Source organism: Etheostoma spectabile, chromosome 1 (genome assembly GCF_008692095.1).
Source record: "Etheostoma spectabile isolate EspeVRDwgs_2016 chromosome 1, UIUC_Espe_1.0, whole genome shotgun sequence".
Lineage (NCBI taxonomy): Eukaryota > Metazoa > Chordata > Actinopteri > Perciformes > Percidae > Etheostoma > Etheostoma spectabile.
In genome coordinates this window covers 6,033,441-6,048,956 of record NC_045733.1, presented here as the reverse complement: position 1 = coordinate 6,048,956, position 15,516 = coordinate 6,033,441, and the positions used below count along the sequence as shown (strand labels likewise).

At 39.8% G+C, this 15,516-nt stretch overlaps 1 protein-coding gene across 4 annotated transcripts; it reads left to right on the top strand.

The window, feature by feature from the left end:
* The first annotated feature begins 203 nt into the window (after nucleotides 1–203).
* sltm (SAFB-like, transcription modulator) lies at nucleotides 204–15,305 on the top strand. Of its 4 annotated transcripts, none has more exons than XM_032522420.1 (21): nucleotides 204–422; nucleotides 1,585–1,678; nucleotides 1,766–1,821; nucleotides 2,487–2,514; nucleotides 3,854–4,017; nucleotides 4,102–4,586; nucleotides 5,158–5,201; nucleotides 5,331–5,437; nucleotides 5,846–5,995; nucleotides 6,099–6,211; nucleotides 6,288–6,448; nucleotides 6,552–6,652; nucleotides 6,761–6,817; nucleotides 6,915–7,054; nucleotides 7,169–7,349; nucleotides 7,645–7,769; nucleotides 8,054–8,227; nucleotides 9,113–9,424; nucleotides 9,523–9,679; nucleotides 12,350–12,504; nucleotides 12,597–15,305. In XM_032522420.1, the coding sequence occupies exons 1-21, from the start codon at nucleotides 288–290 to the stop codon at nucleotides 12,706–12,708; spliced, it is 3,051 nt and encodes a 1,016-aa protein (XP_032378311.1). In that variant the 5' UTR covers nucleotides 204–287; the 3' UTR covers nucleotides 12,709–15,305. The 4 variants fall into 4 exon arrangements, with proteins under 4 accessions (XP_032378311.1, XP_032378142.1, XP_032378221.1 ...); XM_032522251.1 differs by having other exon boundaries at nucleotides 4,054–4,586; XM_032522330.1 differs by having other exon boundaries at nucleotides 3,854–4,033; nucleotides 4,076–4,586.
* Nucleotides 15,306–15,516: the final 211 nt, after the last annotated feature.

The window sequence follows — 15,516 nt, the reverse complement described above, 5'->3', positions numbered from 1 at the left end:
TGAACTTTGAACTGAACATTTTTAGAAGCCTACTTTGCTTCGGTTTCCCCTGCTTTTATTTCCACTGAATTAGGTAATGGAGGCGTGATTGAATAAAATTGATGTCATTTAAACTATTTTGTTCCTGAAATATGTTATAGGACACCGATTTGTTTTCATTTAGGCTATTCATTCACTATGCAGTAGGCAGCGATGCGGCATTTAAAGACAACAAAACAAGACAACGAAGAAGAAGCTGGGAAAAAAAACGGTCTGCGCGCGCACGATTTAGTTCATCTTGAGGTAAAATGGCGACGGCTGCCATTTCCACGGAGTTCAAGAAAATATCGGATTTAAGAGTTGTTGATCTTAAATCCGAGCTCAAACGAAGGAATTTGGACACTTCTGGTATAAAGAGTGTTCTCCTCGCAAGATTGAGACAGGTAACTAAAAAAAGCTACTTTGTTCAAAGAAGGGTGACCAAGGTGGGTAGCCTATTCGTTACAGGGATGCTAAGGCTAATGTTAGCTAGGCGTAACGGTTGAAATGCTTGCTGGTTCTGTTTAGCTTTGGCTAAGTAAATAGCTACACACTAGGTAAACTGCTAATACTAAACATATACACCAGTTGGAAAAAGTGAAACGCTACACGCATTATTTATGATAATGTTAACTTTAGCAGTAAGGCAATGGTAGCACAACAAACATGAGAGGCCTGTGTAGGCTGCCTGTGCTTCGAAAATATGTGTGAAAATGGCTTTCTGAATCTTTAAAGCGGTGCCATATTAACACTGTGCGTCAATGTGTACTGGACATAGAGCGAACTCTAGCTCCCCTGGTAGATTCTGACACCCTTTGCTACATGATGTCGTGTTGGGGTTTTACATTAGCTAATATTAAATCCCCTGAATCTAAATAGTTTTGGATTAGGTTTAAATAATTTAGTTACAGGCATGACGGGATAAACTTGACATTTATCGTTAAAATGTATCTATAATTCCACGTCTTAATGTGCTTATATATCATATTCACTACCCAAAGCCGTCCAAAAGAGAACATCTCATTTGACACCTTTTTTGATCTGAATCCCAACTTCACTTCAAAGTACTTCCAAGTTCTAAATCAGCTTTTGCTGCTTGATGAAAAGGCAGAAACAATACAATGTTAAATAGTAGCAATACAATGTTTGTGTATGCCAATGGACCCTGGGCTGATTTAAAAAACAAAAAAGCTTAAATAAGGGCTACAGTCTTAAGCAAAATTTGTGCACCAACAGTAGTTGCAGTAATTTAGTGGCATTACTTACTGATATCCTCTGCCTGAATATTACAGTAGTGCAGAGCATAATACAACTAACTTGGTCATCACTTCATTTGAGTTGGATTGCTGAGCTAAACAGAGCACATGACCAAGGTTAAAATGAATTCTTTTTTCTTTATTTTAATATTTTGTCTTATCTAGCTAACTGTTCATTCTGTCCTATCAGGCATATGGATTTGCAGTTGACTACACAATTGTTGATGGATGAAACAATCATGAACAATAAGGATATTGAGTGTTGTCGGTAACTATTAAAGTGTTTTTTATTCATTCTTTTTTTATTAAGGCTCTTGAGGATGAAGATGGTGACACAGAAAACATTCAAATCCAGCTTTCAACTGACGCATTAACTCGGAAAGGTGGGAAAGCTAAAGGACAAGGTAATCTTGCTATTGATTTAGCCTAATCTATATGACAGGGTGGCTAAGCAAGTAGATTTTTCATGGTTTATGTATTTCACCTTTTAGGTAAAAAAGTGGATTCAGATGGGGACACCACATGGGAAGAAGATGTGTCTTCCAAGGTGACTGGCATTAACAAGATAAAGCTTTTTTTTGTTTTTGCCCCTCTTTCTCACAATGATCTTTAAAATGGCATCTTATACCATCTTTATAGAGTTGTTTTGCATAAACAGCACCAATTGTTTTGATCCAAAGTGTAAGTCTGATCACCATAATGACAGCTGTTTACATGGTTAATGTGAAACCAAACCTTAATTTATTTAAAAGTTTGGGTCACCAATAGAACCACACAATCATCCGTCCAACGAGCATTCCAGTGGCTGCCAGGAAGTTAAGTCTGAAAAGTGTAAAAAGAAATATGTATGACAAAATAGTTTAGATCCTTACAGGCTTAGACATATTTACAAAGTTCTCATACACAATTCAGACCTTACTCCGTCCCATTTAACACCTTAACTGAGCCCAAACTTAATTCAAACTAGCTGAAACATAGCCAATGTGTTTGTCAGTACTTAGTGTAAAGCCGCATCATGTAGTTTTCTGATAGAAATTACGACCTTTAGAAAGTCTAAAGTGCAGAATTATGTAAAATTTGATTAATGCTCCAGGGATTTATAAAATAGAATCATATACTTCAACAACTGCAATTAATTCTGTACACTTGGTTATATCAATCTTTTGTTGCCTTGAAATATTTGTCAGCTCATCTCAGTGTTTTCTTTTCTAGGAAACTGAAGAGTATGGATCAGAAAAAGGTATGTGCGTGGTGCACTAATCCCCAATTCTAACATTAGGTTGTTTCTTCTTTAAACTAAAATGTATGATGACCGGGAAAACTCATGATAGATTTCTTAAACTACATTTAGTGGTATTTAATGCTTCTGCTAGCTACTGCAATGTCTAGGTCATAATGTGCTAAAAGGAGCTCCAAGGATATGCTAAATGAAGACGTTTCTGAAGACAATCCAATTTTTTTTGTAATTGGTTCAAACATGAACCGTTGGATGTGAGTAGTCTTTACTCAGTTACTCAATTTCTGTGGATTACTGAAAATACATTAAGGAAAAGTTCCGTTTGCTTCTGTGGATTTCTGTTACCTCTGGCATTCCACTTCCCACATTCTGCCGGGAAACAAAGAGTTAAGGTTCACAAACAAGCTGACACTTTATGTCCAATGAATTAAAGGAAGCAACGACTTACAGAACTAGACAATCGGTGCACTCTCCTGTTTCCTGTTCTGATCGACAACATTGGTGGACAGACGAGTACTGGGCAGGTCTGAATACTTCGCTCCCTTTCCAACAGGAATCAGACACCTTATTACAGGTTTAGTCAGGTGACTGCCTGTGAATGAGGTTGGGATTGTGTAGCTCTTGGACAACTGGACTCCTCTTAAACACTTTGTAAAGATGCAGGGGCCTTGAGTCAGGAGACAACTGAAAGATAAAGAGACTTTGTATATTGCAGACATCTATCAAAAATGCACATATTCCTGCCAGCTGGCCTCAGCAGGATGTGTGCAGTGAAGATATCTGACAGACAGCATGGCCTGGGACTGGAAGGACAGACTGTTGTGACTAAAGGGACACACGTTTTGTGTACAGTTGACTGGACACATTACAGCCGAGTGGATTTGATGATGAAACATACTTTTTCAAAGTGCTCTGACATTGGTTATTGGAGAAATATTGGAAAATATTGAAGATTTCCACTCAATACTCCGATGACTTGCCATGGACTGACCAGCTTGGGAACATTTTGCAAAATGGAAGAAAACCGAAGCATGAAGTCATTTGAACTTTCTCACAAGAGTCCTACCTGGAGAACTGCCACACATTGTACGAGCCATCTGGAATTGCAGATTCAGTATGAATTATGACTCAAGTACTTTTCATGTGTCAAGAAAAGAAGAGCACTGAATCCTCCCCATTTTCAGTGAAGAGTGTGTGTTTTGTGTCTTCCAGTGGTGTATACGCCCTCGATGACCATTAACACTAAATGTGCTTTCTATTCTACTTTTTAGGTAAAGTAACATGCAACATGTCAATGTTAAAAGTTGTGTTTTGCCATGTTTATCCTTGTTAAATCCCTCAGATGTAACTGATACAGATGATGGTACTCGTGAAAATTCTAAGCCTGCCCCCTGTGAGGACAGCCTCGCTCAGTCTGAGGCTGAGGCCCTGGTTGAGGCTGAACCAGAGTCAGAAGCTGTGGCGGCTGATTCAGAGCCTGACCCAGAGGTGGATGCTGAGCCAGATGTCCATACAGAGCCAGATGAGGAGGCTGAGCCAGAGGTCGATGCAGATGGCGAGACAGAGGTGGATGAGGAGGCTGAGCCAGAGGTCGATGCTGAGCCAGAGGTGGATGAGGACGCCGACCCAGAGGTGGATGGGGAGGCTGAGCCAGAGGTGGAGACCGAGCCAGAGGTGGAGACGGAACTGGCTGAGATGGATGCTGAAGCCATGAATTCCTCTAAAGAAGCTGAGGATGATCACCTATCTGTCTCAATCCCAAATGAAGACGCCATCACCCTAGATGTTGATGGTGATGATCTCCTGGAAACAGGTAAACATATGAGACTTCCAGATCCAGAGGCCGAGAAGGGCACTGATGAGCCAGAGGCCTCTGCTGAGACGGGCCCAGATGACGACAAGAAGGTGGAAGAGACCGAGGGCCACAAAGATGGTAAGAAAGATGATGGATCCAGGGGTGAGCCCACGAAGAAAGACAGCAGAGAGGCCCTGAAGAAAGCTGAAACGGGAGACAAAGAAAAGGATTCTGGGAAGAAAGGCCCCTCCGCTACTGGGGCATCAGGTCAAGCAAAGAGGTTGGTCTTTCTATGTCAGTTCTTTGATACTACTACCAAGTCCAGCTCACTAAGAACGCAACATTGTGGGTAGCCTCAAGATTTTTTTTTGCCATAAGGGAAATGTTCACTGATGTACCTAACCCTGCCATTTACTACTTTGATTTATTTTTCTGAAGTTGGTTAAATTTTGACATTAACCAGGAGCTGAGAAAACCTCTTATTTTGTTACTTTGACCTTTTCCAGCAATTTTAAAGCCATTTCCAGTTTCCACTCAAGGCATTGTAAAAGAGCATTAGTCCCCGTGATGGCAGTGTTTTTTTCCTTTTGGTCAAATGATTCTCTGTGAAGTTGAACAAACCTTCGAAGATTTCATTGGTCCAGGGAATAAATTGGCTGTCAACTTGACCCGTCTCACCACTGGAAAAGCAATGAAGCCTGTGACACATTGGTTCAGATCCACGCCTTGCCCACAGGATTTTTTTTTCCTGAAAAAACAAAGTGTATTATTCCACTAGATGCCTGTCACTTTAAACAGTTAAATTTGCATTCACTCACTTCCTCTTGTTTGTTGCAACATTTGCCTTGTAGCTCTTCAAGAGACAGAGATGGAAAAGCTGCAAAAGATGAAAAGGGTAAGCATTCTGTTGAAATGTTGTTGAAATGGAAACCTAGGGAAGCACTTTTATCCATTTCATTTAACTTGATGCAATATATTTAATACCAATGACTGCTGAATGTGTTCTGGAAAACATCTTTATCAGGAGTCATCAGCAGTAACAACAGCTCTTCTCGTAACATTTGGGTGAGCGGCCTATCTTCAAACACCAAAGCAGCTGATCTAAAGAACCTGTTTGGCAAATATGGAAAGGTAAATGACGTGCAGTTTTGTTTTTGGAATTGGTGGTTGCTTATTTTGAATGAGGGGGATGAAAATGTGTCACCTTTGGGTGTATCCCAAATGGGGTAATCTGCGAAGATTATATACATTTCTGATATTTTGGAGGGGGGTGGCGGTGTGGGTCTGCGAGTACAGAGTAACAGTGAATGAAATGAGGTTAGTTTTTGACGGCTCACATGCCTCGAGGTTAGAATCTCTTACAGTAACGTTATGGTAACCTTAATTGGTTTATATGACTGTATGGTAAATTTGGGACTGTTAAACAGCTTGATAAGGTTGAGTTTTGGTTTAGCGAATGGTAGCCGCCACAATTTGGATGTAATGTTAGGTGTAGGGCTAATCCCATCATTTTTGTTTTCTGAAATTTGTTGCCAACAGGTTTTAAGCGCCAAGGTGGTTACAAATGCTCGCAGTCCTGGTTCAAAGTGTTATGGCTTGGTGACGATGTCTTCCAGTACAGAGGTGACGCGCTGTGTCTCCCACCTTGACTGTACAGAGCTCCACGGACAGAAGATATATGTTGAAAGGGTAAGCTAGGGAGCAAATCTAGAGTCAAAATTGTTTGAGACCTTGATTGGTCTAATGCAACTCTATTTATGGAAATTTATATTTCGGTGTTGCTGTTTTTCAGGCCAAAAATGATCCGTTCAAAAAGGAAGGCTCAAAAAAAGAAGCAGAGGACATTGCAAGTTCCAGCAAGTCAAGTGATAAGCGCAGTTCTACAGGAATAAAACCAACTAACAAGTGGGTTACAGAAGAAGTTGAAAAGCTAATTTGTTGATTGAAAGCGCATTTAACCTTTTGTTCTCGTTATGTGTAGAGCACAGCCTTCTCATAAAAAAGAGGACAAGAAATTGGATAAACTCTCAGAAAAGGAAAAAGACTCATCCAAGAAACAGGAGGCCAGAAGTGGAAAATCTGAGTCCGTTTCATCTAACTCTGGGCAAGAGTCTTCGAAAAAAGATGACAGAAAGCATGGGTGTAGGTTTTACGCCTCTTGATCTCTATTTGAGAGAATCCCATTGAGTTTATCAATAAGTATATGTATGTCCTCTTTGATTATACATCTTTTCTTTTGTTCTAGGGACAAAGAGCCCAGGCAAGATGGTGGTGGCACATTATCCCAAAGGAGATTCTAATTTTGGCAAAATGAGACCTTTCAGAAGGGGCAGGTATTTTGATAAAGTAAGACTTTTTGATTTGTATTTGATTGATTGAATTATCTTTGAAAAGCTTATTTAAAATTTGCCATCAGATGATGTTAAATGATATTCTGTTCAAAACTTTTTTCAGCCCTTTGTCAACATGAATGTTCAAAGGCGGCCAAAATGGTTAATTCCTCCCGAAGAGGTGAAAGTCTTGATGGACATATAGCTTTGTATTTGCTTTTAACATGCTTTACCTATTGAGTTTTTTTTTAACTTTAATTTGTATTTTATCCTTCCAGTTAGAGATGATGAGAGACAAACAGCGACCTTTTATCAACAAGGGGGAAGACATCCTGCCTTTTGAGAAGATGAAGGAGCAGAGGATGCGTGAACGGGTGGCTCGTCTGGAGCGTGTCCGTAGAGCCATAGAGTTGCGCAGGTAGTGTGCAGTAGTGCACAGTTCATAAACATTTAGTAGGTGTAAAATGAATTGTTTTGAACTATTTTTGGTTCATTGTCTGAAAGTTCTAAGTCAAAGTGTGTTTGTTTTTAGGCGGCGAGAAATTGCCGAACAAGAACGCCGGGAGCGTGAGCGCGTCCGTCTATTACGGGAGCGAGAAGAACGGGAGAACCTTCTTCGGGAGCGCCAGAGACTTGAGCTGGAAAGACAAAAACTAGAGAGGGAGCGCTTGGAGAGGGAGAGACTTGAAAGGGAAAGAATCCGTATAGAGCAGGTACAGTGAGCATGAACAAATTTGCCCTTTCCACAGTCTAGTCTTCAGGCTTCTCTGAAAACTCCTCAGTTGCAGTCTGGGTGTGCAGTGGAATAAAAGGGATAGACGGCTGTGTTCATAGGCAAGAATAAGTTGGCTTGTGTAACATGCCACTTGTTTTTCAATGCTTCTAAATTGTTTTTAGAAAATTGTTTAACCCACTCAAACTGGGATTTTTGTACGGCTTCTAAGAGTATAGAGGTTTTACGTCTCTCAGTAATTCATTTTAATTGCCATATTATATCACCTCCTTTAGGAACGACGTAAAGAGGCAGAACGCATGGCACGTGAACGTGAGGAGCTGCGGAGGCAGCAGGAGCAGCTCCGTTATGACCAAGAAAAGAGAAACAACCTCAAAAGGGGCCGTGAAGTGGAACATGGGTATATACACTATTTAAATTGTCCCTCAGCAGTTTCATGGTGATGTGATTTGGATTAAAGTTGTTGGACTCCAACGTAGATATTTTAGCATTTTACCTGAAGCCATACTTGTTTGTTTAGCTGCTCAGTGGCTTTGAGAGAGGTTTTACATGGGGATATTTAAATCAACCTCTTTAAGTAAAATTAAAGCAAGTGCTGTGATCAAATGTTGCATTAAAGATAGTACAGTATTAAATACTTGACTTACCCAGGCTCATTACTCACGTTTGTATTTAATTTCTTAGCCGGAGAGATGATTCCTATTGGAATGGCAACAAGAAGATGCAGGCTGACTCTGATGCCCGTTTGAACCAAGGTTCCAACTACAACCGGCAGCAGAATCGCTTTTCAAACTTCAATCCCCGGGAAAGGGGTCGCTTTCCAGAGGCTGCTGCCGAGCAGCCTAACGCGTTTGACAGGTACAAGTGGTGAAACCAAAGGAATTGAAGTAGTCATTGTGGTAACATTAGTAACAAGGCCTTTTTTACAGAGGATATTTCGACTAGGGCTGTCAAAATAATGCCATATTGCAAATTCCTTTTAATGGCACTAAGTTTTGGGATTACTGCGTGCACGTTTTGTGATTAGGGCCTCGGCCTGCTCCGTAGTTAAGGAATTCGGGAAGCAATGCAGCAGTAATGCATGCGGTAATGTCGAGGATGGCTTGCAGAAACCATAAAGTGCTCCGTGATTACATCCAGGGGATCACCAAATACACCGTCTGGCTCGCTGCGCCTTAGTGATGTGCATCTCTAGTCTAATCTACGAGGAAACTTGCAGTGTTCTGTGCCACCTAACAGCGAGCACGCTAAGAGGAAGATGGTGACCGTCATGGATATGGTGTACGCTCTGACAAGGCAGAGTAACTCTGTATGGCCTCTGAGCGTAAACCTGATTCTCAATCAACAATAAAAGGCTTTTTTATGAGCCACACACTTAATCTAAAGAGAGACTTCTCGTTCAGGCTTTATTACTTAAATTTTTAACTAAACTTACTCTAACTTCTGTGATCATTAAAACGCAAGACCAAAGTGAAAAGAAACAAACCTCCTTGAGCAATAATTGATAATTAAAATGCTATTTTGAATGGCAAGTTCAGTTTCAAAGCCCGGTGGTTCTCTCGACAAGACTTAAGTTATTTGCATGTACTGTTGATATGTATTGAATTACCACCGGAGTATGTCGAGTCTCAAGTACCACAACATGTCACTGTAAGAAACCTGAAAATCTGTTTTATGTAGCTTTTTGCCAATTTGACTTTTTGTGATTTGACTTATCCCATTTTGGTCTTCTTTTGTTGCAAGACGTAACCGGTTTGATGGTGAGCCAGAGGTAAAGAAAAGTCGCCCTGCTCCTCACAGAGAGAGCTCTGGCTTTGAGCGCTTCCCAAAGAACTTCGAAACAGTCCGCAGAGCTGAGCCGCCGCCTCCTCCACGCACCGAACTCCGGGACACAGACCGCAGGGACAGGGATGAGAGGAGGCCTGTGTCCATGCAGGATCGCCCTATGGGAGCCAGAGCTACAATGCCTGGCATGTCGCACAACCGCTCACCCAGGGATGGAGGGCATGGATGGAAGAGTGATGGTGGCATAAACGCAAACAAGGGAGATATGCGGTAAGAAAATATGTCGTTTTTAAACATGAAGCATTGCTGTTATGCCCCCACCCAACGGTTAACAGCTTATTTCTTTGTTTTAAATTTCTCATCTGCAGTAATGCTGGGTTAGGCAGAGGACCTATGCGCATGCGGGCAGAGCGATCGGGCAGAGATGGTCCAATCCCTGTACTTAGAGGTGGCTCCTCGGCCAGCCGCGGAAGGAGCAGCTTTAATGATCGGGATGGAGGGAGACCCATGGTCATGAGTGATCAGGTCAGCTTACCTTTTAAGAGTTTGTGCATCCCTTAGATCCCCTGTACTGATGGTACAGGATATTGACATGTCATGCAAAAAAGTAAATATCATAAAGTTATCTTAACTCTTACAATTCTTTAGGAAGTCTGCTAGCGCCAAAATGAGTGATTGTTTGAAAAGTCAATCTGTAAAAATGGAATTAACTTAAGTATTTAAATGTAAAAAAAAAAAAAAAACTCTACTCATTTATAGTGCTGTCAGTTAAATGCAAACCCATTTTAATTGCGTCAATTGTTTTTACCACAACATTAACGTTCTTTTTGGCCTAGCAAACTTGTAGTTTTTTTCACATGCTCTTGCAACAACTAGTAACATTTTACTACAATACCACACCAGATCTAGCTAGACCGGAAACAAAACAGGCACGACGCACACACTTGTTTGGGCTTGCAAGTCGGCCAAAGAGTAGTAACATTACGTTTTGAGTGGATGGCGAGCACGAGACACCGAAATGGGTCCCAAAAAGATTCTGAATGGAAAGTTTGACAAGACCAAAGTGATCTGTTTATTAATCGTTGTGAACTGAGCTATCATCGCAGCACATCCAGTCTGAAAAATACAACTTGATGGCCAAGCACACAGCTGATGCCAATTCTCTGCACAAAGCAAGCCAATCCGCTTTTCCATGTTGATAAGAGCATTACAATGAGAAAAATAACGGGACAAAAAAAAAATCAAGGGACATTTAGAATACAGGGTGTCCGCGGGGTTTTAAAAAGTATTAAAAGTGATAAATCAAAATTGTCAAATTTAGGCCATTAAAAGTGTTAAATTTAGTCTCAGAGGTATTATTTTTTTAAATTAGGTATTATTTTTTTCAGACTATCAGGTGTCCTATTCTGATTGAAATTCTATCCTGCGTTAGTCCGTTTAAATATGGGCTTTGGCGTGTCTGGGCACATAATCGATCTTTCGTCTCCGTCTATGTTTGATGCTGACGTCATATTCAGTGGTCGTTCGACATCATCTCAGAACACTGCGCGCTCAGCAGAAGTGGCCTGCTTACGTTTTATTTAGACTTGCTTCAAGCCATATCTTACACGACTGGACAACCATCGTCGTCTTTAATGGGCAAATGCAAGTTTTCAAGAGCGCTCCCTGTCTGCGGAATTTTCAAATTGTCGCAAACTGAGAATTTTTTTTACGAGCTGTATGAGCTCTGAGTATCACAGACCCGTCCGTCGCTTCGTGTCCACTCTCTCTGTAAAAATAGAGGTGAGCAGCGCGGCTGGTGGACCCGCTTGCTGGGGGCAGTGCCGCGTGCATCCGTGCGTAGACCTCCGATAATGAGCAGCGTACAGCCTCCTCGTAACTTGTTTGTCAAATGGGCCTCTGTGTCTGTCAAACGGTCTGAGTGAGATCCACCATATGAACGGAGCAATGACATGCACAGCAGACTATATTACAACTCTCCAAATCTCGGACAACAGAGATGGGAGGAGTTATATTTTGAATGTGCACAAAGTTGTAAACATGAGCAAAAATCTGATCTCTAAATATCTAAATGTAACTGTAAATAATTCATTCAATGTTTCATAAAATGAACAAAAAGTTTTTATTTTCCCAAAAAAGTAAATACAGTAAGTGCTGCACAGAGGATGAGGGCCAAACATTACTGAGCCTTGGCACAAAGGCTAAAGGATTAGAAATTATGTAATCAGTGGTTCTCATTCTTTAGAATTTCAGTGGTCTTAGTTGATCCCTCAACATTAATTTAACTTTGGGTCCCTGGTCCTACACCAGGGACCCCTGGACCTGTTCACCACAGACCCAAATCTTCTCAGCTTTTGCTGACATATATACTGTCTCTTCATGTGGTTCATTATGTTTGGCATTGTCTGGGTCAGTTCTTATATCATGAAAAGTTAATAATGTAATGCTGAATGCCCTAATACCTGTTGATACTACAACAATGCAAGGCTCTTAACCCTACAGTTTTGCACATATTATGCAAGACTTAAATTCTCATTTTTTGCACAAAACTCTCCAGAAAGTGCCATTTAATGGTTAATTAAAAAAAAAAAAAAAAAACTGGGGGGCATACCCCCAGACCCTCCCTACTTTGGATCTCAGTTCTCAACTATCCATTCTTTCATTGCACATTTATGTAGTTTTTTACTTTTATTTACTAAGTGAAATAAATATGGCAAGATGTTGTTATGTTGTTGTGTCTCTAAATCTATTCATTTCTGTATGTTATAAATGTCAAAATCTGTGTAAAATAGAAAGGTCGCTGATTAACACTTGCAATTCATTGTCGTGATGGTTTAAAAAAATTCTGAAGGTAGTAAAAAAGGTATTAAAAAGTAGTAAATTTAACTAAAGGATTGCTGTACATACCCTGGAATAGATAAAATGTGCGATTAATTGCAAGTTAAATATTTTTGGGACAGTTTGACAGCACTACTAATTTACTAATAAACATTGAATAAAAATAATCCTTAGCACTCTACTCAGCTGTAGAAATTAACATTTTTAGCATACTAGTGTTGATGAAATGTTATTCCAGTCTTGCAGTTCTTTACTTGTAAATAGTCATAATTTTAGGTTCAGTCTCAAGCTGTAGGCCACAAATACATTTTACAATTCATAGAAGAATGTCTCTAGACTCCAAATCTTTGTCTGCAGCCATTCAGCTCTGGTCGCCAGGTCGTGGTGGAGCGTCACAGTAGGGATCAGGGACTGAGGAAGGAGTGGCACGGTGGATCTAGCTCACAGGGCAGGGGCTACCCTGATAATCGCCGAATGGGAGCGAGCCGGGGCAGCATGATGGCTGCTTCAAGGTATACCACACTTAGAAACAAATGATGACAAAACTAAACTGCATGATCATTTTTCTCTTCTTACACCTGGGACTTGGTTTTTCTGTGTGCAGTCACTCCTCGTCTGGAATGAACCGAATTGTACAGATCACCAACAACTCCATTCCCAGTGGTGGCAACGTGGGTGGATTCAAGCCCTTCAAAGGAACATCGCGGCCGTTCTAACTGCAACCAAATTCTGTCACTTTAAAGCACCTGGAAATTTGAAGACTTTTTTTTCTTTTCTTTTTAAAGAATATCACCTGTTTTAGGTGGCACATTTGTAGGCATGAGGTTGATCACTCTTTTATTTTGTATAGACAAGTGTTTACCTCGCTGTAGGGTTTTCCTGACAGTTCAGCTGTTACCATTTTACAACCCTGTGCACACGTTTTACTTATATTTACAGTAGGAAGATATTGTACAGCCCCTAGGTCTTTATAAAACGTTTTCAAGTGTGTTACCAACTTCTCCTGAGTGTTGTATGTACATTTTCATTAGCTTAATGTCCCACTCAGTTTTCCTGTGTAATATTTCTTTTAGTGTATTATAGAACTCATGAAGTGTAAGGGATCATTCACCTATTTGGATGATTCTATAAGGAAACGGATGACATTGGAGTACTTTTATTTTGTAAAGTCATACTTGCTGTGGACGTCCTGTTTTGTGAAGAGTAGTTAGATTTGCTAAAACAATTTCAAACTGTAAGTTAATCTGCATTGTAGCAAAATACCCCTCATGCCAGTTGAATAAGATACAGGAATAAAGTTTGACTTTCAAATGAGTCACTGCAGAGCATTCAGTGGTTTCCGAGTCCCTGAAAAGACCATAACACAGTTTTTATATTTGTTCATGGTTATTCCAATGATTCTGCAAATTAGATTTTACTGAGTCAAATACACATTTATGCTTTTATTAACACTGAGAGATGGGGCATTTCTGCTGCATTCATGTGGTGTTGGAAATATCAAAAGATTTATCCTGACTGGGAAAATTCACACTGCATTAACATTGTGATATGGAACATTCCTTGGCAGAGACCCGCACTCCCCAGATGCCCTAGTTTATTTTATTTTTTTCATGGATTTACTGACAGAAGTTGGAGCAACTGAAGGGGTCAGTGGCTATATGATGCCATCGACAGGCGACCAAGTAACGCTCTGTGTCATTGAATAAAATTACATATTTCTCTCGGTTTGACCATGGTTGAAAAAATTTGGGATAATGTAAATACAACTCAAATGTATAACAGTCATTTTCAGACAGTTTATTGCAGAGATATTACATACATCTTTAATTTAAAAAGTGTTAGTGTTTGTTTTTTTCCCCCAGCTCTGCATGTACTCACTTTCCCTACTCCTGGGTCAGAAGTGGTTGATTAAGCTTGATCAAACTGCAGAAAACTGATGAGCAGGATGATTGCTGTCAAAGCCACATTGGCTCCCTTCTGACCATGGCCAAATCAACCAAGGGTCAAAATTTGATGTGATTTATTGACCACCACACCCAATCGTTGACGCTAAAGTTTATGCTCAATACATTACTTTGAAGATTAATCTGATCAAACATATCAGGTTGTCCTATCCATAGTGATAAGGGCTCTTTACAAACAACAACAAAGCAACTATTGATCTTAGTCTTTTAATATCCAGGTACTTTAAATCAGGTTGAATGTCCCTCGTCTATAAGGCATTTTGTTTTCATATGTGTGTGTGTGTATATATATGATTGTATATATACATACACATACAAGATGTGACTGTGTGAAAGGCTACATACATTATTTGGTCATTTATGTAAAAAGATGAGCACTGAAATCAACACAAAAGAGTAACCTCCCATATTCACAAACACCTTCCTTGTATATGTATGTTTTACGTGAAATATAAAGTGGAAATTATATTCTTGGGGTCGTTAATACAATTTAACTCTGCCTAACTTTTCAGTCCACAAAGTACAATCTAGGAGTTTGATATTGCATTAAAGAAAATGTCTCCCTTTAGATTGTTTAGCACTCTGGATGTGTGTCTCATGCAACAATAATTAACATTTCCCTCCGCTACGAAGATGACAACATTGAAGCCTTAAAATGCACCCTTCTCACCTTTTTTGTTTGTCGAAGTTTGAGTGTATTTGTGAAAAGTTGTGTAGTCAAATACTGGACCCTGGACTGAAAAAAATAACTACCTGAATTAGGGGTGCACCTACACCATTTTTTTGCTGATTGAGTCGAGTACCAGTGTTACATACAATCTACATATTTTCTTCTGTACTTGAAAAACTGCTTCCATTAGACCATTCAATTGACAACATCTATCGCTGTAATTCATACCTTCCTCATCTGTGTGCTGGTACTGAGGCCTTTTTACTGGTAGCCTTTTGTCTGGTTTAGATGTACCACTAACTTGAATATATCAAATTGCAGCAAGTTCTTTTGAAATGGTACTATTTTTTAACAAATGTACTTTCATTTTAAGCCAAAAAAAAAATTAACAGCCCTTTCATACTTTTACAAATTGGTAATATAATTCTTTTGGCCATTATTCAGTTTTCAAAAGGTACCCAAAGGACAATAGCACTCCAGCACAACTTATGTTCTGTATAAAATGAGGTATGTTTCTCTTCTGTTAGTGCATATCAATGTAACAGTGCAAGACCAATTACAACGACTACTTGTTCAACGACCACCTTGTCAAAACACTAAGATTACAGCATTTACCCCACCATCACTTTTACAAGGCATACCACTTAAAAAACAATAAAAAACACTTTGAGACATTGAACAAACAATATCCTTCTGAATAATTTGTCTTAGGAACTAGGGTGAAACAAACCTTACAACAAAAATATCAAATTCTGGTAGTAACGACTACGGATAGCAAGTTAATGCACAGTAGTAAATCTCAAATAATAAAAATGTGTGGCATGTCTCACTCCGCACTTTTTCCTCATACAAACGACGACCAACATAACATTTTACATATCAATAGAAAC

Bases quoted from the DNA above. Each gene is read 5' to 3' on its own strand.
- sltm (XM_032522179.1), top strand. From the start codon at position 288: ATGGCGACGGCTGCCATTTCCACGGAGTTCAAGAAAATATCGGATTTA. The intron at 5,438-5,845 runs GTAAATGACGTG...TGTTGCCAACAG, and splicing joins TGTTTGGCAAATATGGAAAG to GTTTTAAGCGCCAAGGTGGT. The intron at 6,449-6,551 runs GTAGGTTTTACG...CTTTTGTTCTAG, and splicing joins AGATGACAGAAAGCATGGGT to GGACAAAGAGCCCAGGCAAG.